General features: G+C 62.3%; 1 protein-coding gene across 2 annotated transcripts in view; it reads left to right on the top strand.

Annotated features, from left to right (window-relative positions):
* Positions 1-21,595, top strand: part of COL5A1 (collagen type V alpha 1 chain) — a 148,634-nt gene that overhangs the window by 53,391 nt on the left and 73,648 nt on the right. For both annotated transcript variants that reach the window (XM_023242951.2, XM_023242950.2), the window contains exons 5-12: positions 6,970-7,101; positions 7,919-8,056; positions 8,646-8,882; positions 9,447-9,605; positions 9,754-9,810; positions 13,631-13,672; positions 13,894-13,956; positions 21,127-21,201. In XM_023242951.2, coding sequence (XP_023098719.2) covers positions 6,970-7,101; positions 7,919-8,056; positions 8,646-8,882; positions 9,447-9,605; positions 9,754-9,810; positions 13,631-13,672; positions 13,894-13,956; positions 21,127-21,201 — 903 coding nt within the window. The remainder of the gene's footprint in view (positions 1-6,969; positions 7,102-7,918; positions 8,057-8,645; positions 8,883-9,446; positions 9,606-9,753; positions 9,811-13,630; positions 13,673-13,893; positions 13,957-21,126; positions 21,202-21,595) is intronic.

Genomic DNA, 21,595 nt, shown 5'->3' with positions numbered 1-21,595 from the left:
GGGGGGGCAGAAGCGAGGCGTGTGAGAGCGGAAGACTGGTCCGCACCTGAGCGGGAGTGCAGGACAGGGTGGGCACTTGTGGGCCGGGGGCCCAGATGGGGACTCGGGGGCAGCGGGTGGTCCTGAGGCCGGGGCAGAGCCACGGTTGTCGTACGAGCGGGACGTTCCACGTGAACTCCGCGGGGGCCAGGCTGCTCTCGGGTGGCAGCTACAGGACAGCCACTCCGGAGCCCCCGCTCTGCCCGTGCAGGAGGGACCCCGGCTCTCTGAGCCTCAGTGTGTGCGTCTGCGAAACGGGGGGCGGAGACAGGAGACACAGGGCGAGTGCACCCACGTGAGCACAGAGGAGCCACGGTGAGGAAGTTGTCATGGGGAGGGGGTCAGGGTCACCAGAGCCCAGGGACCGGTGGCTGTTGCTGAGGGAGGGGACCGGGGCTTGGGCCCCTTGGTAGGTCAGCTGCCTGGCTGGGGCTGGGCCACACGTGACCCCGTAGGGACCCAGTGAGGGTGGGGGGCATGTCACCCACTGTCAGGCCGTGAGTCCAGGGGCGTGTGCCTCGTGCTCCCAGAGGGGGGCTGGGGGCGGCTGGAGGGGCTGCCCCCTCGCTGGGCCCCGCGGACCGAGCCGTCGGGCGGAATCGGGGCCGGAGGTTTACCCACTGTGCAGGACTTTGTGGGTTCCCTGGGGGCAAAGTCAGGCAAGGCTCCGCTGAGGGAGAGGGCTTCTCCCGGTCCGAGGGAGAGCCGGGGCCATGCTGGGCAGGACGGAGGGAGCAGTCCACACTGGGGTGGGACTGGGGGGCTGTGGGGAGGGGCACGGTGTGAAAAGGTGTCACGCAGGGTCACTCTGGGGGACGGGAAGCCAGGGACTGCAGGGGGAGAACGCAGTGCAGCATGGGAACGCTCCCTGGATTCCGGCCACTGCTGTTGGGGAGGTGGCCGTGGCTCAACTGTGAGACCTTGGTGGAATGCCATGGGGCGAGGAGTAAGTACACACTGGGTCCTTCTTGGCTCTGGAAAATTCTCGGATCGCACTGCCTCAGTTTCCCCATCTGTGAGTGGGGGTTGTGGGAAGGCTCAGGAGAGACACGGCCAGGGGGCCCCCAGCAGCAGCCAGGCACTCACAGACCTGGCACTGTGGTCCCCAGAGTGGAAGGACTCCTGGCCTTGGACCCCACAGCCTTTCCCCCGCTGAGGTCCAGGGGACCCACCCCGCTGACCTCGCGCTCCTCGTCTGTAAAATGAGACAGTTTTACTACATTGGGAGTTTGGACCTTTTTGAAACAACCCCGTAAACCCTTTCTTAACAAACATCTGGGGGGGCAGCCTGGCATGCCAGGCTTCTCCACGGAACCCCTTTGGAGAAGCCCCAGCTGGGCTGAGCTCTCAGGTCCCCGTCCTGAGGGGGTGGTGAGGGGCAGGGAGGCCGCAGGTGCAGGACGCACGGGGCTCCCAGGAGCACCCGGCAAAGAGCAGGCACCGCGGCACACGTAGTCAGTGCCTTAGAGACAGGCCACGACCGTCGGTTTTAGTTGAGCAACAGTATCGGTTATTGACGGGGAACACGGAATCATTGGAATGTGAGTCTCTAGGCCTCAGAGGGAGCCCTGCAGCCTGGCAGGTGTCCTTTCCCCGCTCGACCCTCCTGGGGCCAGCAGGAGAGCGCCCCCGGGTGGCGGGGCCGGGCCGGGGCGTGAGCCCCGACCGTCAGCACTTTGGGAGGCTCCCTCTCCAGGCCCGCCGTCCACCCCCCTGCCCCTGCCGCCCCAGAGCTCCCGACATGTTCAAGGCGCCTGGTGGCCACAGGCAGTAATGTCCCCTCACTTTCTCCCAAGGGTCCCTAAGGACAGAAGCTCTCTGTTTCTGTCACCCCGACCAGAATATCACGCAGAGGTCACCTTCTGCACTTCACGTACACACATGTGTCCATGCACACACATGCACACGCACATGCACACACACACCCCCTCACACAACTCCAGATCTTACAAGTGAGCCATGAATCTTTGAGTTTGGGGGTTGCTAGGCTGCCTCTGGGGAAGGGGGCGGCAGACTTCCAAGGTCAAGGCCAGGCTGGTTGAGGGTTCCTGGTCAGGGTTCCCCCACCTGAGAGGGCAGCTGGATGGGAAAGATCCTGGGGTGCCCTCCATGCTTCCGGAGGGTCAGGGAACCCACTGGCAGCTCTGACCTGTGGCCAGCCTCATGGAGCTGGCGGTCAGCTTCCAAAAGGCCCAGCCTGGCCCCCGAGGGGCTGAGGCTGTGGGCAGCAGGGGCGTCTAATCCAGGCCCCCCAGCATCTCCCACCGGCAGCTGCCGAGAAAGGCTTTGCCAGGAAGGGGGGGGCACACGGAGTGAATCTCAGGGTTTCCCATCACAGCAGGCATCGTGAAAATGCTCTCACAACCGTCACAAAGTCGTGATCGTTCACGTTACATCTGAAAGACACTACGGACCGGAGTAGGGCCAGTCAAGGGGCAGGCCGGCGCCCAGTTGTTGGGTGGTGGCTGCTGGGAGCTCTGGGTGGAGAAAGATTCTGAGGTTGTGTCTGGTCTCAGCAGGAGTAAGTTCACTGGGGGCCGGGATCTCCGCAAAGGGCACAGGGGTATTGGCGCCCTCCCCACCTGAGAAACAAACCGTCACGTGTGCAGGGAAGAGGTCACAGCAGGTTGGAAGGAGCTCTGGATGAGGACCCGGGCCCAGACCTGACCCAGCTCCCGTGAGGCTCAGAGTGTGAACCTTGACACCCGTGCCTCAGTGTCCCCTTCTCACAGTGGGGCAGGGAATGGGTGGATTCCTGCCCTTTGAGACGTGCACCCACAGCACAGAGGGGCACCTTTTTTGGTGTGGAAACCCACTCGGGGGGTTGTGGGCAAACTGGTTTTAACCAAGTGTGGGTGTCTGCGGAGGAGGGCGGGCCCTGGAAACGAAGGGGCCTTCGTGCTCGCAGGGACCCTACGGCGGGGCCCTCTGCTGCAATGTGGGGAGTGGGCAAGGCAGGCAGGGAACCGGGGCTGGCCGAGGGCCAGGTCGGCACCAACCATGTGCTCGGATTCCAGAGCCCCGGGTGAGTCCCTAGGAAGCACCTGGCCCCTGCGTCTGTGCGTGGGTATTCGTGCCCTAGCCTTTAGCCTTGCTCCCTGCCTGGTGTCGGGGGGCTGCATGGACCCCCGTGCAGGGCCTGTGAAGCCTGGTTCTGGGCTGGGCGCCCTGGGGTGCAGGGACACGGATGTGCCGGATGTGGCCATGGCCCGAGGACTTGGGCTTCCTGGGGGGGGCAGGCCCTTTACCAGACAGCTGTTATCCCCGTGTGCCACTGCGCATGCAAGGGGTGCACCGATGCCAGCTGCCCCAGCCACCCCCAGAGCCCCCCGAGCCCCCTCTTCCTTATAGAGATTGCATTTGGAGAACATACATTCAGATGTCAAGCTGCCAGTTGAAGGAAGAAAATGTCTTATTTGAATTGGATGAAAGTCGAACTCAAAGTCCTGTTGCTTAATAAAAGTGTGTGGTTTTGATTCACTGTTCCTGTCACGTGGTTCTCGTCTGTTGGAGAGTTTACAGTGTGGTCCAGGAGCCTCTGACATCCAAAAGGAGAGGGAGAGGCAGAGAGGGACGAAGAGGAGGGAGAGGGACGGAGAAGGAGCAGGCGGGCAGCTCTGTGAAAGGGGGGACAACTGAACTTGGGGAGGGGAGCCCTCTGCACGGAGACAGGTCAGCTTGGGGGAGTTCTGAGCTCCTTGCTGGTCCTTAGGTTTTTCAAACTGAAGCGGGGGGTGGGGATCACATATTTGGACCCATGTCTCAGGCATCAGGTAGGATGGGCCTCTTCCGGACTCTAGGACTGTCACCCAGTTCTGCCACTGAGTCATTCCCCCTGTGCCCCGTATCTGGGTCAGTTTTCCCACAGAGCCTTCTGGGAGCCAGGGAGGACGCTTAGTGACTTTGAGTGGCACACCCTGCCAGCCTCCCATTGTCCAGCATAGTCCAGGATCCAGCACAGAGGAGGGGTTCACACACCTTTATCAACTGAAGGTCAAGGAGGGCGTGGCTTCCTTGCTTGGGCCCATGGTTTTGACATGTGCCGAATAAGCACCACCTCCTTTGGGTCAAGCTCATGGGTACGTGTTCTATTGCTTCACTCATGGCTCTGTCTTCAGGAGCAGAACATGCCTTTAGTTGGACCATGGGAGAGTGGGGGGGGGGGGCGGGTACAGGAACAGGGCTAGTCTCAGGTCTTTAGAAAGGGACAGTGGGACGTAAGAGGCATCAATGACGACCAGATGAATACGCGGTCTGGGTGTGCGTGTGATCTTACCCATGGGCATAAGGCAAGTGCAAAGTGTTAGGTAGAGTGTGGACACTGCCAGGCAGTGGTTCTGGGCCACGGCTTCATCCCTGTGTGTGATGCAGGGAGGGGCTGGCACTTAGTAGGTTCTCAATAATTGCTATTGAATGGATGATGGATGGGTGGATGGATGGATGATGGATGGAGGGCAGATGGATGGTGGGTGGTGGGTGGGTGATGGATGGATATACAGTTGATGAATGATTGATGGATTGGGATAGTGTATAGATAGATAGATGTGCATGTGGCAGGATGGGCTCTGGGCCAAGGAACTCAACACCTGGCACAGCCCCTAATTATTCTTTCTTGGGCACCATCTCTAATGACATAGTTCCAACGTTTGGCATGCTTGTCCATACTCCTTTTCCTCCTTCTGAGCCCAGGCAGGTCGTATAAGTGATTGATTTGCGCAGGCTACATTGAGCTGGCCCCACCTCACCTGCTGTGTGACTGGGGATGCCAGACAGGTGACCTCAGGGCTTTGGGTTTCTCAGCTTCAGATGGGAATTAATAGAACATCATTCATAGGGTTCTTGTGGGCACAAAAGGAGTGAGAGCATGCAGTTTCTTTGTCTTGTATCTGACCTATAGTAAACATTACCTGTACGTGAGCCGTTAATAAAATCATCATGACATCAGTTTATATCCATCTGGTTGGGACCCAAGGATCTTCTGCCAGGAGGACATCAAATGTTTGATAACATTCATGAGACCTATGGTTCTTGTTCCCTTTTGCTTGTCTGCTGTTGACACATCTTGATGAGATCAGCATAAAATAGAACTGCATGCTTCCCTAGCTCGCATGGTGGGACTCTTGGCTGCCATGGCAATGAGCCAGAATGCCAAACGGTGGTTGGCAGCGTGGGCTTAGCCAGGTGGTAGCATGGGTCTGTTCTTCATTCCCTTCCATAGCTGAATAATATCCCAGTGTATGGACAGGCCACAATTTGTTTATCCATTCATGCGCTGATGGACCTTTGGGTGGTTCCCACCTCTTGGATATTGTGAATAATGCTGCTGTGAGCATGGGTGTCTGTGGACCTATTTGAATACCTATTGCGATACTTTATGGGTGAATTGTTTACATGCCTTGCCTTAGTTCCTAGGATTGGAATCTCTGGGTCATAGGTTATTTTCCTCTTTAAAAATACTCCCCCACCATAAGGGTAACAGGGAAGGAGGCAACATACCTCAAGCCCTCACTATTCAGAGTGGAAGTTACAGCTTGCATTTATCACCCACAGTTCACAAAAGCTCTGAGAACATGGCTGGTACCTGGCAGGTGCCCAACAGGTGTCTGATAAATGGAAGTGGGTGGGTGGCTGGACGCATGGGTTAGATGGGTGAATGGGTGGGTGGGTACAAGGGTGCAAGGATGAGTGGGTAGATGGATGGATGGGTGGGTGGGTGGATGGATGGAATGAGTGGGTAGATGGGTAGATGGATGGGTGGGTGGATGGATGGATGGATGGATGGATGGATGGGTGGATGGGTGGATGGATGGGTGGATGAGCGGGTGGATGGGTGGATGGATAGATGGATGGATAGATGGGTGGGTGGGTGGGTGGATGGATGTATGGATGTATGGATGTATGGTTGGATGAGTGGGTAGATGTGTAGAGGGAAGATGGGTGGATGGATAGATGGGTGGGTGGATGGGTGGATGGGTACATGGGTAGATGGACGGATGGGTGGATGGGTGGATGGATGGATGGATGGATGGATAGATGGGTGGGTGGGTGGATGGAAGGGTGGCTGGCTGGCTGGATAGATGGGTGGGTGGGTGGGTAGATGGATGGATGGACGGATGGGTGGATGGATGGATGGATGAGTAGATGGATAGATGGGTGCGTGGACGGGTAAATGGCAGATGGATGGGTGGGTGGATGCATGGATGGGTGGATGGATAGATGGATGGATGGATAGATGGGTGGGTGGGTGGTTGGAAAGGTGGCCGGCTGTCTGGATGGCTGGATAGATGGGTGGATGGATGGATGGATGGATAGATGGGTGGGTGGGTGGTTGGAAGGGTGGCTGGCTGTCTGGCTGGCTGGATAGATGGGTGGATGGATGGATGGATGGATGGATGAATGAGTGGGTGGGTGGATGGATGGATGGATGGATAGATGGGTGGATGGATGGATAGATGGATGGATGGATGGATAGATGGGTGGATGGATGGATAGATGGGTGGATGGATGGATGGATGGATGGATGGATGGATGGATGAGTGGGTGGGTGGATGGATGGATGGATAGATGGGTGGATGGATGGATAGATGGATGGATGGATGGATAGATGGGTGGATGGATGGATGGATGGATGGATGGATGGATGGATGGATGGAAGAATGAGTGGGTGGATGGGTAGATGGATGGATGGATGGATAGATGGGTGGATGGATGGGTGGATAGATGGATTAGATGCGTGGTTGGATGGGCTGGCCATCCTAGCTTGAGTGGTGATTCGAGGGCACCTCCCTGAAAGGAAGGCTGGTCCTGAGGACAAGCTCCTCCCAAGATTTGTCTGGGCTGCTCACCACCTCAGGGCATCAGGCTGGCCTCCCGGATCCCCATGTGAGTCCCTGGTGTGCCACTTATTCGAGGGCTTTTGTCCTTTTCCAGGGTGACATCCAGCAGCTGCTCTTTGTCTCGGACCATCGGGCGGCTTACGATCACTGTGAGCACTACAGCCCAGACTGTGACACCGCGGTCCCCGACACCCCCCAGTCACAGGATCCCAACCCGGATGAATATGTGAGTTGGCCCCGTTGGTTCATGGCAGGGCTGTAGGCAGGCCCCTTGGTGGGGGGCAGGGCAGGCAGGCCGGCAGGGGTGGAGGGACACAAAAGCCGGGGGACCGGTGTTCAAAATAAGCCCACTGGGCGAGAGTCAGAGGCTCGTGGTCTGTGGAATCCTGCTCACCCACCCGCCCCGCGTCGGCAGCACCTTGCTTAAGCCCACTTGGCGTTCTCCCCACCTTTTCCGAGTGGAGATCCTCCCACCTCCTGGTCACGGGTGGCTCACGTCTTCTGTCGTGTTCAACCTGCTCTCATTAGTCCTCTGGCTTCCTTCTGTGGCGACCAGTCAGAAGAGGAAGGGTGTCCCTCGTGAGGCCAAGGTCCCATGGCCCAGGCAGGTCTTTGAGGCCTTCTGGCCGGACTCCTGCCCTAGTTTTGAGGGTGACACCTTCTCTGTCGCTATGGTTTGGGGCCTCAGCAGAGGTCAGGGGATCCTGAGTGACAGCAGCGTTGTCACAAGATGCCACAGTCTGGCCGGCTGTCCAGGCCCTTGGTCCTAAAGCGTCAGCACGTCTGTACCTTTTAGGACTCGACTTTCTTTGAAGGGGATCTGGGGCCCCCGTGTCCTCCCTTGTGATTCTCGCGGGGCTGACTCCGCTGTCCAAGGAGCTGGAGGGGGCGGAAGCTGGTTCGGGGCCGCAGGCGGGTTCGCACCCGGAGTGGGGCACGACTCTCCGGTGCCCGCTGTTCCTGGCTGAACCTGGATGGCGAGGAGAGCAGCGTGGCTCCTCGTGGGGCGCCGCCTTCCTCACACGGCCCCGATTTGCTCTCAGTACCCAGAAGGAGAAGGGGAAGGTGACGCGTACTACTACGAGTACCCCTACTACGAGGACACAGAGGACCCGGGCAAGGAGCCCGCCCCCACCAACAAGCCCGTGGAAGCTGCTAGAGAGACCACAGAGATTGCCGAGGTCTGGGCGCTGTAGGCCACGGGGCCCTGGGGGGCGGGAGGGCACCGTGGCCGCCGGGAGGTGGCGGGTGGACGCTCGGCAGGGGACCAGTGACCGGGTGACTGAGTGACCTTCTGTGCATTGTGCTGCCGGGGAGGCTGGGCAGAGGGCTTTCCACCACGGCGTGTGGACAGCAGACAGAGGTGTGAGGGGCGCGTTGCTTTGATTCTGGCGTCTTCCTTTTAAAGCCGGAGATACAGGGGCGCCTGGGTGGCCAGTGGGGTGGGCATCCGACTCTTGGTTTCGGTTCAGGTTACGATGTCGGGGCTTCGTGGGTTCAAGCCCCGCATTGGGCTCCGTGCTGGCAGCGTGGAGCCTGCTTGGGATTCTCTCTGTCCCTCCTTCTCTGCCCCTTCCCTGTTGTCTCTCTCTCTCTCTCTCTCTCTCTCTCTCTCTCTCTCTCTCTCTCAAAATAAATAAACTTAAAAACCCGTTTAAACCTGGAGATACAGTTCGCCCTTCTCAAGTGCAGGATCAGGGGTTTTAGGCCACGGACGGCGCTCCCCTGGGCCCCCGCCTCCCTGACTCCCGCTCCGTTCCCCGCTCTCAGGAGCAGACCACAGCCCCCACGGCAGCCCCCTCAGTGCCCGACACCAGCGAGGGGGCCGGGAAGGAGGACGACCCCGGCCTCGGGGTCTACGACTACATGCCCAGCGAGGACTACTACACGCCCGCCCCGTATGAGGACCTGAACTACGAGGGCTTCGAGAATCCCGACCTGCCCCCCGATCACGGCGCAGGGGCCGAGGTTCCCACCAGCACGACCAGCACGGCCAACGCCTCCAATGTAATTGCTTCCCTTCAAGCGGGCCTGGTGCAGGGGGGAGGGAGGGGGGGCTGGATGAGGGCCCGGGGCTCCCTCTTTCCTCCGTTTCTGATCTCGGGGGTCCCGGACTGGCTCCCTGCTCCCCGGCCCCCGGGTTAGGGGCCCCTGACTTGCTGAGCGTGTGACACCATCGTCTATTTTTTATCTGCAGATGGGCGGAATGAGCCCCGTCTGCCTGGTGTCTTTGGGTTCCCGTGGGGACGGATGGGGATGTGCGTGTTTGCAGTGTCCCTGTCTGGGTTCTGAGGGGTCCAAACCCCCCCGTCCGTGGGATGGGATGGGAGGCATGTTACCCCAGACCGCGAGGCCCTGGGGCGGAGCCCCCGACACCACCCGCCTCCCCACGGCGTGCCGATCCCGGTGCGGCCTTAGCTTGCCATGGGGTGCTGTGGGGCTTGGGGTGACGTCTCCCTGTGGTGGGAGGGGAGGATGTGTGACTTGCCTGCCCCAGCACGTTCGACCGGGCTCCTGGGAGGCCCCCGTCCCTGCCGTCCTCCGGTGACCCCCGCTTCCCCTCCCTCCCAGCCTGCTCCGCCTCCGGAAGATGACTTGGAAGGCGAGTTTACGGAAGAAACCATCAGGAACCTGGACGAGACCTACTACGACCCCTACTACGACCCCACGGTGTCCCCGTCGGAGATAGGGCCGGGCATGCCCGCCAACCAGGACACCATCTACGAAGGGGTGAGGGCTGCGGGGCTGAGGGGCTCCTTCCCGCCCGCAGCTTCGGGGCTGGGGCCGGCCGGCCGTGAGCCATTGGGATCCCATGAGGTCAGGCCTTCCTTTCCCTTCTCTGCCTCATTCTCTGCCCCCCTGTGTTCTGTGAACCCAGATCGAAGGACCCCGAGGAGAGAAGGGCCAGAAGGGAGAGCCTGCCATCATCGAACCAGTAAGGACGCTTTCTCGTCCCCTCTCTGAAGTCGGTGGGGGTGGTGGGTCGTGTGGATCATGCAGGACACGGCCCCACCCACGGGGCCCCCCGTGGACACCTCATGTGCTTGGGGCGGAGGCTGGAGGAAAGGGCCTCAGGCGGGGGAATGTTCTAGACCTTGACCGAGGAGCCTGGGATTCCAGCTGGCGAGACCTCCGCGCTGTGCACGTGCGGTCTGAGCGCCTCACTCCATGCCGGCCGCCAGCACCTTGAGGAGAGGGACTCAGAACCCGTGGGGAGGAGGGAAGCCGCTGGAGGGGTCAGGGGATTGGCGGGGCCCCTCGGGCCGGGCCGGGCAGTGCAGGGGTTCAGCCACGGACTCTGCCGCTCCAAGGCCGGCACTGCCACCGCCTGGGGTCAGCTTGCGGGAACTGGTGAAGCCGCGTGCAGGGACTTTGATGAACTTTGCTTTACCAGGCTGGGGTCACGGCAAGCATAGGGCTGTGATGGAATGAGGGGCTGGGGGGGTCCTGGGGGCACAGTGGCCGCTCCCTGCCGCCGGGTTCTCTGCCGGGGGCACCAGGGGCCCCCCGGTAGTCTGAGAGCTGCCGAGCTCAGGCCCTGACCCCTGGGCGGACGGGCCGCCACGTGGTCAGCCTGCTGGGGCGGGCCCTGCGGCCACGTGTGGTGGCCACGGCGGTGTGGGCCGGGCAGCGGCCGTGGACACGACAACGGGGAGGGGCTGGCCGAGGTCCACCCTGCCACGTCGTCCGTGTGCCGGAGGGGAAGGCCGATGTCCTGCACCGAGGCTGGTCACAAGGGGGAGCTGGGCTAAGGCTTCTGCCGCCAGAACGTGGCTCCCGGTGGCTGGGCCTGGGACGGGACGTCGGGGCTCCCAGGGCCTCACGACCTCGGATTCCTGGGACGGGGAGTTTTGTGGCCTCTCTCCTCTGGTGCTTTTAGAACCTCAACCACTGGTCTCCCCCAGAGGGACCCGAAGCCCCGTGGCTAGGGCAGGCGGGACGTGGCCCCTCTCTGGGGTGGAGCCCCCAGCGGGCGATTTGGGCAGAGCCCTCCGGCTTGGCGCCCTGCCCGGCCTGCGGAAGCAGCTGGATGATGACAAAGGCCGTCCCCCGGGGCTGTGTGTTTTCCCTCCGGGCCTGCCCCGGGGATGGGGCCTGTCCGTCCCACTGGGCCGTGGCCACTGGACGCACATGCTTTTCTCAGGCTGAGAACACCCTCTTCCGCTACCCCCTGCGGGTCCAAGGAGGGCTTATCTGGGGGTGGGGGGTGGCGGTGCAGGGGAAGGTGCGGAGGTGCCGAGGGGGTGCCAGTGCCAGGCGGCCTCCTGCTCAGCAACACGAAAGATCCCGACACCAGGCCCAGGGGAAAGGTGGGCTGGGGCGGAGCGCGGTGCCGTGGGTGGCCTGGGTGGGGGCTCCCCAAGAGGACAGTGGGTTTGCCGCGGTCACTACGGGCCGCCCCGGCCGGAGGTGAGCCGGCAGCGTCGCTGAGCTGATCTCACTGACTGCACATGTGCCGAGACAGTCTGGTCCCCGAGTGCATCCGCTCTTGACTTGGGGTGCCTTTTGTGGGGTCCGCATGGCCTTAGAGGCAGGCAGGGTGTCCTGCCTGGGAAGAACGTGGGGCCCCAGGGCAGGTAGGTGCCTGGCCTCCGGGGAGGCCTGGGGAGAGGCCAGGCTGGTACCTTCTGGGTGAGCTTCCTGTCTGCTCGCAGCTGCCAGATGGGTCGCCTGGAGGTGAGCTGCTGGGGGGCGGGGGGGTGCAGAGGAGGGGCTGACAGAGGAGAGATGGTCCCACACAGACAGCGTGTCTACACAAAGTGAGGGAAACCGAGGCATCTGGGCGCAGTTAGGGAAGGGCTCCCTCCTCTGGCCCCAGCGCTGTGTCCTTCCCAGTCCCCACTCTGTTCCACGTGTACACAGGGCCCTCGCCGGTCCCCCAGGGACACTGTGTAAACAGTCGTAGTTTCTCAACCCAGAGATGCTCTCAAAGTCTTAGCTCTGTAAACAGATGGCCGAGTCCTGGGAGCCGGCCGACGTGGGTCTCACAGCTGACCGCTGACCGCAGAGGGCGGGGTGGCCCCTGTTTCCGCTCTCGCCGCCCTGCCCCAGCTCCCTGCCTCTGGGGAGGTGGACTCATGTCACAGGGGCTCTTGGAACCAGCTCCCTGGCTCCCTCCAAGCCAGGGACACGGCCGCCGTTTCCCCTCGGATCCACACGTTCCGGCGGGGTCAGGGGCCCCTTGAAAGGCAGAAATCCTGTCAGCTCAGGGGACTCAGGTCTATTGGCTCCTGGCTGTCCTGGGCCTCCAGGGACAGTCCCCAGACTCCGTGTCCTGTGTTACCCGGTGGACGTCCCTTGGAGGCTCTGTTCTGTGCTGTGTAAGGGGGGGACGCCCCCGCACTCAGAGTTGTCCTGAGCTGGGCGGAGGCCGAGCCCGTCACTCGCGGGGACTCTCCCCGCCGAATTCTGAGACTGGCGCCTGCACCCTGGTGGGGCGCGGACCCGGCTAGGGCCCCGCGGGAAGGCCACTGCTCTCCCCCGTCCACGAAGCCTTCCTCGTTCCCTGGTGGGCAGTCTGGGCTCCCTGTGCTGGGCCCCTTCGCCCCGGCCTCCGGCCTCCTTCCCCGCCCAGGCTCCCGTGAGATCTGTGGCCAGCAGCACCCCAGCTCCCTGAGAACAACGGCCGGCGTGTCTGGGAAGACGGCTGCGGGCCCCGGGCCCCGCCGTGGCCAGAGGTCTCTCGCTTGACCCCAGCCCGGTTTCTGAGCCTTCTCAGCTGCCTTTGTCAGAGGAGGAAATTCGAAAGCTATTTGGATGAACTGCCTGTGTATATCTCAAGCACAAACAGTCCTCTGAGTGCACATCTGTGTAAACACGCGTTGGCAGTGACCGGGGAGCCCCGGCGGGGAGGCTGGGGGGTTGGAGGACCTCGCCTGCGCGGGTCTGCGAGCCTCGGCGGGGCGTGCCCCATCCTCCCCCTGGGAGGCCCCCCCAGGTCTCTCAAGGCCGCTGGTCACCGTGGAAGCAGAGTCTGGGCACAGAGGCACACACCACCCCCGGGGGTGGGGAAGCAGTCCGCGCTCTCTTTGGTCAGGGGGAGCAGGGGCGCAAGGTCTGCCCTGGGGGGCCAGGGACATCCGACTCCCTGACCCTTGTCCCGGCAGTCTCAAGAATTGGGGGGGGGGCGTGGCTGTGTCGCCAGCCCCGAGTGGCTGAAGCCTGCTGGTCCCGGGACCCCCAGATGCTATGCCCGCTGTGTTCTCAGCGAGCGAGGCCCCGCAGGGGGCAGGAGACCCCTTCCCTCCTACAAGGCTGGGCACTGCCTCGGAGCCCCCCGGAGTGGGAAGAGACACCGAGGGAGTTGGGGCTGCCCGGCCCGGGCATTGACAGCTCTCCCTCGTCCTGCGGGAGGAAGGTCCTGCCCTGGGAAGGGGCTGGAAGCGGATGCCCAGGAGTGGGGGGCATGACCCGAGCCAGGGAGCTCTGTCTTCTGACCCCCTCTGCTATGCATCGGGTCTCTCTGGGGCCCAGGCTGACGGGGGCGGGGGGCAGGAGGCCTTGTCCCCACTTGGCTGTAAAGGCCATCAGTCAGGGGGCCTAGCGGCAGGGTGAGGGGCTTGGGAAGAAGGCGGCCGCGGGTCCCACGGTCTTGGCCACGTCCCCTCCTTGCTCTGGGCCCCTGGTGGGCATGCACTCCAAGGCCCAGGTCTGTGACCCTCACGGGGTCACCCTGCCGGGGGTCCGGACCCGTGCTGCGATCTCAGGAGAGACGGGGTCCTGGGGTCTCAGACGCTGTCTCCTGTCTTTTCCAGGGCATGCTTATGGAGGGGCCGCCGGGCCCCGAAGGCCCCGCAGTGAGTGTCGTGTTTAATTTCCCGGGCCTGTGGGAGGTGCTTGGGGGTGCAGGGTCAGTGACACCCTTGAAGGTCCTGGATGGAAAAGAGGGGGCACCCACCTCTGCAGACCCCCGGGGCCCAGCGCTGCCCTGGCCCACCCCCACCCTCCCCTGAAGCAAGGCGGGAATGGGTTGTTGCCCTGCTACTGTATCTGAATTCTGTCCTGATTTTAATTCCAGGGTCTCCCAGGACCTCCGGGAACGATGGGACCCACTGGCCAAGTGGGTGACCCTGGAGAAAGGGTAAGGGGTGACTCCGCTCCTTGGGACCACACGCTCTGTGGGCTTGTCCGTGTGCCTTTCCGCTCCGTGGCTGGCCTTGTCCTCACATGTGCACGGGTATATCGGCTTTCTTCTCCAAACTGCCCCGGCCCCCTCACCCCTCCCGCCACCCCCTCATTGCGTCCGTCTTCGGAAGTTTAGGGAGCTCGAGTGCTGCCCAGCCCCGAGCCTGGGGCAGATGGCACCTGCAAGGGCAAGAGTGTGCCAGGCCTGAGTCCCGCTGAGGCTGCTGTGACCAGCTCCCAGGGGGCCCTGTGGCCTGCGATGTCAGGCTGTCCACGTGTTGTCCACGTCACTTGGGATTGGGACCTACATCCGTCCTTCCTTAGTATGTGAGCTTCTTGGGCCTTGATTTCCCCGCACTCTGTCTTCCTTGTTGGAAATCAAGCTACTGAACAGGAGGGCTTGCCCTGGGTCAAAGGGACTCGTTCCGGGGTCTCCCTCGGTCAAAGGAACATGTCCCAGGATCCTCCCCAGTCACAGGGACCCGTCCAGGAGTCCCCCCTCCCCCGCCCCCGGTCCAAGGGACATGTCCCTCCCCCCTGCTCTCCCCCCTCCTCCGTCAAAGGGATGCATCCTGAGGTCCCCAGAGCAAAGGGATGTGTCCCCAGGTCGCTGCCCTTGAGGTGAAGGCTGAGCCACAATTTCTCTCTGACACCTAGTGGAGTTTTGGGGTACTGCGGCCATGGGGTTCTTGTCCCGCTTGTCTCCTTTCTTCTTTCTGGTCCCGTGAATATCGACGTGGGCACAAATAGTTATCGGGTGGCCAGGTTGTGGACGGGAGAAACCAGGAGTGTGTGTGTGTCCTGATGGAGGGCTGTCCCCAGGGCCCGGCACACCGCCCAGAGAGTGTGGACCTGACGTGCAGGGAGGGCGCGTGGACGGGGCCCGGTGGCCGCGTCTGGTCGTGTGGAGGGACGGCTAGGGTCTGCTTCCGAGGCCACGCGGCAGGAAGTCCGTGGGGGTCTGGCGGTCAGGCTCTGGAGCGGTGCCGGGCACGTGGCGGGGGGGGGGTGCCCGCCGACAGAGCAGGTGAGCCCTGACCGAGGGGGTTGGGGTTAGCCGCGTTCTGTGCGGCGGGGGGGGCCTCTGGGGACAGATCGCATGGGCAGCAAACAAGATGGCCTGCCACGCTGGCGGCTGGTGGCCTTCCCACGCCTCCCGGCCTCGCCGCGTGCGGCCCCTCCTCTCTGCCACACGGCACGACTCCAGACACGGGGCCACTGCTCTGCCCTGGCCGCGGGACCAGATCCTAGGGTTCTGCTGTCCCTCCCCCAGCTCGCTCTGGGGGCCCTTTCCCCAAAGATCTGTATGACCAAGTGCCCCCACGGGGGCCGTCGTGAGACGGACCCGCAAGCGTGCCTGAGCCCAGACGTCAGCGAGGGGGGACCACACGGCGTGGCAGGTGCTGTCGTCTCCGTTAGATGCAGGACGGGACGCTATCCACTGGGTGCATGGGTACTGATGGACCTTGGTCAGCCTCGGTGTTGCTGCGAGTGTCCGTCCCTCCACCCGCCACCTGCCCATCACCCAGTTCCACGCGCTGTCTGGCACTGAGGACTCCTCCCCACTTGGCCCCTGCCTTTGGGCCGAACCGGCTCGGTGCCAGGGGTGGGTGGTCTCGTTGGTGACTGGTGCTCCGTACCTGACCCAGCGGCTCTGTTAGAGGAGCCAAGGCCGCTGCCAGTGGGATGTCGTTGGTTTAAGCAACCGGTGTCTCTAAATTCAAGCCAGGATCCAGGGGCACGGGGCCTGGGGATGGGGTCGGCAGAGGGACCCGCTCCTCTGAAGCATGCTGTCCTTGGAGTCAGAGGGAAATCTGCAGCCCACTCGGCCTCCCCAGTTCCTTTCCAAGTGGGGAGGGGGAGCCGATTCCAGGAGCCGAGCGCTGCCCACCCTCTGGGCCCTGCGTAAGCCGTCATTGTCTAAGGAGTTGTCCCTGCTCAAAGCTCAGCATCCTCTCTGTGCCCACGTCTCCCGGATACGCAGCTGATCAGCTGGCAAAGAACACTGGGTGCAGAGTCGGGATCCTACCCTGCCACCTGCCAGCAGGGAGACCTCAGAATCCCTGTGTAGCATGAAAAAATTTCCCTCCATCCTCTTATGTTTGGTGATGGGGGCCTATCGATTAAATGGACGAAAAGAGGGCATCGATAGGAGAACAGGCACACGCTTTTATTACTGTTTTAAGTTTTACATGTACAGGGACCTGAGGGCTTCTGCACCATTTCAACCAAGGGCGATAAGTTGTGGGAAAGTGACTAGGAAACATACAGGGAAACGAATGGAAGGTAAGGGTCGTTTTGGTAAGATTGCTTGTGCAGCCTTTTCCCAGTGCCTGCGCTCGGTCTCCCGGTCTCCAGTGATCAGGAGCGTCCTCATCCTGGTACAGATGGGGGTGGTGGGTAATTCGTGCCATCTGTCCAGAGGGAGACTTACGCGCTCCTTTAAGGCAGGTGAGGGGAGGGCAGAGAACTGTTGCTGATTCTCGGTTACCGTCAGCTCGACATCGTCCTCAGAGCAAAGTGGCGCATTTGGGGGTGGCGCGTTCTGATCCCCTATCTGCTTGGCCCCATTTGCTTGTCTGGACGTGACAGGTTTTCACTGGGTGATCTGGAAGGATCCGCCCCTCCCTCCCACTCCAGTTCCACCGTCCTGGGATTCTGTAGCCTTTCCTGTTACTAATTATTGATTACTTCCTATCTGGCCTGGACTAGTTGAGCCTGTCTTCCTAACTGGGTGGCTGTCAGCTCCTCCGAGCTGCTGTTGGGCTTGGGCGGTGTCAGAGGTGAGAAGGGGCCTGAGCCGTCACCCCGTCCAGCGCCCCTCAGAGACAGACGGCCGGGCCCAGGCGGGCCGAGGGAAAGCTTGTGAAAGCCACGAGGCGGAGGCGAGGCAGGGGTGGGCTTGATCCGGGCCAGCTGTCCCGGTCCCTACTTCATCCTCAGGCTCAGAGGGAAACGAGGGACAGAGAGCCGGGTGTCCCGAGGGCCCTGTGGATCCCACACGGGGCTGAGCGCTCCCGGGGAGCCCGGGTCCCAGGTGCAGGTTTCCTCGCAGGACCCTTCACGTCCAGAACGGAGGCCCTTTCCCACGGAGGCACCTCCCTCCCTGCAGAATCTGCTGCACTCAGTGCCCCCGGCAGGGTCACCCCCCACCCCACCCCCGCCCTTCCTTATCTTTCAAGGGTCGGGCTTTCCCGTGGGATTTTGCTTGGATGTGTTTTCTGTGCCTTACGAGGTTCGTAAGCCCTGCCCTAAGGAACAGCGGTCGGTACCGCCTCCCTCACGAGAGAGTGTGCATCACGGGTGCCGTGTGGGGTCCCCGGTACCACCCTGGGGACTGCACCCCACTGTGCCACCGCTTTCCCCCCGGGTGGGCAGGATTTACGCCCAGCGCCGGGGGAATGGACCCAGGCTGGGTCCCTGGCACCTGACAGGCAGGTTCCGTTGCGGATTGTGTGAGGCTGTGTGACTGAGTGAGGCTGGCAGGGCAGGTCTGTTCTCTCCCGCCTCCTGGGCGGCCATGCGGATTTGTTCTCTCCCAGTGCTCCTAAGCGTCTTCCATGGGGCCACCACTCAACCCACCACACCTGGTTATTCGCAAATTCCCCACGGCTTGTGTCTCTGTGCGTGGACACAGGACACGGTCACAGACGGGCGTGGGCCTCCCTCGCCGCTCCCTCCCCGGAGGGCACTGAGCGCGTCCGATTCTGCAGGGAGGGAGGTGCTCCCGTGGGAAAGGGCCTCCGTTCTGGACGTGAAGGTGTCCCATAAGCCGCAGGGCCGCGAGCCACGGTGGCACGGCCCTGCCCTGGGCGTGGCGGGCCATTGTCCTGCTGTGGCTTGAACATTCCCCCTCTGTGAGACGTGGCTAATCCCTTGAGCCCCCCGGAGGCCAGAAGGACCCACTTTCACGTCAGGGAGCATGCTGGGATGCTCCTTCTGAGAGGGGGCAGGCTGGAATTAGAAACAGTCCTGGGCACATCTCAGTGCCTCTGTCCAGCCTCTGCCAGCCTCCCGGGGCTCAGAAAGCCTCCACGGGCAGAGCTCGGGCGTTCCTCCCCGTGCCCGCTCCCGCTCCGGGCGGCGGGCTTGGCTGGGGCAGGTGGGGTCAGCGGGGTGAGGGAGAAATGTGCCAGCTTCACTCGAGGCTGTGGCCCCAGCTGCGGGCACAGCTCCCGACCCCAGTTTTCAGATGTGCCGCGGGAAGGGGCCGCCCGGAGCCACTCCAGTTGCCCAGGCGCTGGCCTAAAACGGAGGAAGGAAGGGCACACTTACTGAGAATCTAGAGAATTCACGCCACGGTCCTCTCCTTTTCTAGGTGTAAGAGCCAAGCAAAAAATATCTCAGCGTAAAGACTTCTCTGGCCCTCGGGGCCCCCTCTCCCCGACACCCTGCTGCCCTTTTCAGGAAAAAGGGCTCGGGCTGCCGCGTGCTGTTTGGACCCACGCCGCAGCCCGGAGGCGGGCCCTGGGCGGCTCATCGGGCCCTGAGCGGAGGGCTCACGGGCCCAGCTTCGGGTCTGGGTCTGCGGCCGCGGCTGACGGCGGCTTTGCCAAGGATCCGAGTGCCCTCGGCCTTTATCTCTGAGCAAACGCAGGGCCAGCAACGGCCTCCGGAAACCCCGTGAAACAGCAGCGACTTCTTAACACGGAGGTGGCCGCCTCGTGTCTACGTGTAGGTGTGACCGGAGCCCTGCCGTGTCACCGCTTGGCAACCCTCTCCTCCGAGCCAGTTAGGGCACTGATTTGGGGGCCAGCTGATCAAGTGACACAGGAAAGGTGACTTGCTTACTTCACTTCTAATCCGGCGGCTGGAGCCGCGCAGGGTCCCCGCGACCTCCCCGCCCGCTTGCCGCAGCGTCCCTCGATGTCCCACGCGGGCTGTGGAACCAAGTGAGCCACACTGGGGGCCCGGGGTCAGTGTCCTGAGAAACGGGAAGATGCCTCTGATGTAGCCCCGCCTTCCAGCTCAGGGGACGAGGTTGCAGACCTGGGCACCGGGCAAAGGTTCGCGGACAGTTTTTCGAGCAGTCGTGGGTTAGTTGCTCTGTGAGACTCACGTTTTAAAGCTTTTGGCGGATTCGTGAGGGCGGGGCATCACTTTTCCCTCCAAAGCCCCTCTTTCCCCCAGTTCCCGGATCGTCCTCTGCCCGTTCCTTGGCATCGTCCTGGTTGTGGTCGAGAGGGTGAGGGCTTTCCCACCGAGGCTGCAGTCCCAGCACCGTGGCTCAGGAAGAGCAGGGGTGGGGGGCATGGCAGGAGGGTCTCTGGAGGCGGAGAGTGGACGAGGGGCTGCCCCCAGTGGGCCCCCAGCCTCCGGTGCTACACAGGCCCACGCACACCACGGAGACACCACGTGGCTGGCGTCTCGTGCCGGGGAGGCACGGACCCTACGTCTTAAATTGGGGTTTGATTTGGGACCGACTCTGAGGTGGAGGTCTCAGCAGCGAACGATGTCGGCACTGAGTTTCCAAGCAGAAACCCCAGGTGGCCAAACCCGTTCCAGATTTTCCTCTTTTAAACATGCTTTTTTTTTTTTAAGCAAGGGTTTTTTTTTTCCCCCGAGATGCAGACAAGGGCAGCGTGGCTGTGTCCATCAGCAGTAGAAGAAAGTGTAGCCCTTTGGCCCCGCGGTTTGCTTGCGGGACTTCCCTAAAAAGCCGCCCGTGGGTCCACGGCCACAGCACGTGTCACGGCGGAGGTTGGAAATGGCCAAACGCGCACCAGTAGAGGGCGGGTGGATCCACGATGGGCTCATCGTGCGTGGGAAACTCCACGGCCATGACACAGAGCGAGGCCAAGCTCGTCAACGGGCCGCCGTGTGCCGTGGAGAGAAAGCACACGGCAGGACGGTGTCTCAGGACAGAGAAGCGTCTCCCGAGCGTAGACCCGTAGTCACGTGTCCCATCGCCAGCCACCGTGCGTGCGGCCCACTGCCCCGCACAGGCAGTTTAGCCCTGGAGACTTCTGTGGGGGGGACGGGGGCTTTCACTTTCCATCTCGTGCAACTCCGTGCAACTCGTCCACGACATCTCCCGAGGACGGGGACCACTTCTGTGGTCAAAGCAACCACGGAAGAAGAGAGGAGCCGGTGTTAGTTCGGGCGCGGACTTCTGGGCTGGGACCGGGGAACTGATCTCCATTCCCTGCCTGGAGCATCGCGCTCCGGTGGTGGTGGTGACCTTGCCGGAGCGAGGCTGTCCTTGGTGCCGTACGGGGGACCCAACGCCCGTCGGTTATGCCGGGTGTGGCCGGTGGGAGTCCCTTTCCACTGGGAGGAGGGAGTCACGCTTCCATCTGTCTGCAAAGCAAACCTCCCCTGCCTCAGGCTGGGTGGGGATCTGCCAGGATTTGTGAAGAGGCTGGCTGATAATACGTTTTTTTTTTTTTAATAAACTGTCTTGTCCGTTTCACATTGGTAGCGTTCTGGAGCGACCAGGGTCAGTCTAGAGAATCTATAGGGGGGTGTCTGTCTGCGGCCTGCTTTGGGGACCAGATTAATAGGACGTGTGGGGACCACCGTGTCATCTGGACACACGGGCTCTTGAGATTGCTCGAGAGGGGTCTGTGTCCCACGGATGTCCCCCCGTTCACTGGGGTCCCTTGTGTCTGTCCAAGCAAGGGGAAGCGGTCACCCCGACCGCCTTCTGTCTGAGCGACCGCACGCAGCGTCGTGGGGGCCGGGTCACTGGCAGGCGGAGGAAATGGGGGAAACGGGCCTGGGTCTCCTGGGCTGCCCGCCAGTCGGTGTGCAGGCCCGGAGGGGGCGCTCCTGGCTGCTGGGGGCCCTGGCTCGGCCGACTGCCCGCCTCCCGGGGTGGCCCCTCTGCCACCTGCACTTGGGTCTCCCACCTCTCCCTGCACATCTCTGTGGATCCGGCTCAGAACCTCTTCCCTCCTCTTTCTCTCACCCTGAAGCCTTTCCTCGTCCTCAGCCCACATCTCTCAGGCCCTTCTTTCCTCTGTGCTTGGATTCTGGAACATTCCGCGCCATGGGGGTCTTGCTGGTCCTGTGCTTGCCTTGTGGGTTTCCTCGTGGGCTGCGGCTCCGCCCTCCTTCTCTGGACACAGCCCTGCCCCGTCCCTGTTGCATCCTGACCCAGCTGTCTTGGGCCCTCTGTCCACAGGGTCCCCCTGGACGCCCAGGCCTTCCAGGGGCCGATGGGCTGCCCGGCCCTCCTGGAACCATGCTCATGTTGCCCGTGAGTATCATTTGTGGGGGTGGGTGGTGGGGTGCACGGCAGGGTGTGTGGGTGGGTTTGGGGCTCAGAATTCGGTGGAGAGGGGGCCCTGGGCTCTGTGTTTGAGGGGGACCATCCCCTGGCCACAGGCCACTCCAATGTGGGACAACTGTCTCATAGAAATAGGCTCTCCTGGGGTGTTTCCAGGGTCCCGAGTGGCCCACTTCAGGTGCAGGGACACTGGCTCTGAAAGCCTGCTCCTCTTGTCAGACTCCCACCGTCCCCGCGGGGACCCCGAGTGGGCATGCTGCCAGCTGGTCCCTCCTTGATCTTGTGGGAGCCCAGGCCCGGGCCCGCTGGCCCAGAGGTCAGTCTTCTGGCTGGCGACCCGGTGCTACCCAGGAGGCCAGGTGCA

The sequence above is a fragment of the Felis catus genome, chromosome D4 (assembly GCF_018350175.1).
Source record: "Felis catus isolate Fca126 chromosome D4, F.catus_Fca126_mat1.0, whole genome shotgun sequence".
Taxonomy (NCBI): domain Eukaryota; kingdom Metazoa; phylum Chordata; class Mammalia; order Carnivora; family Felidae; genus Felis; species Felis catus.
Note: the sequence above shows the minus strand (reverse complement) of the source record. Positions and strands in the feature narration are given on the sequence as shown.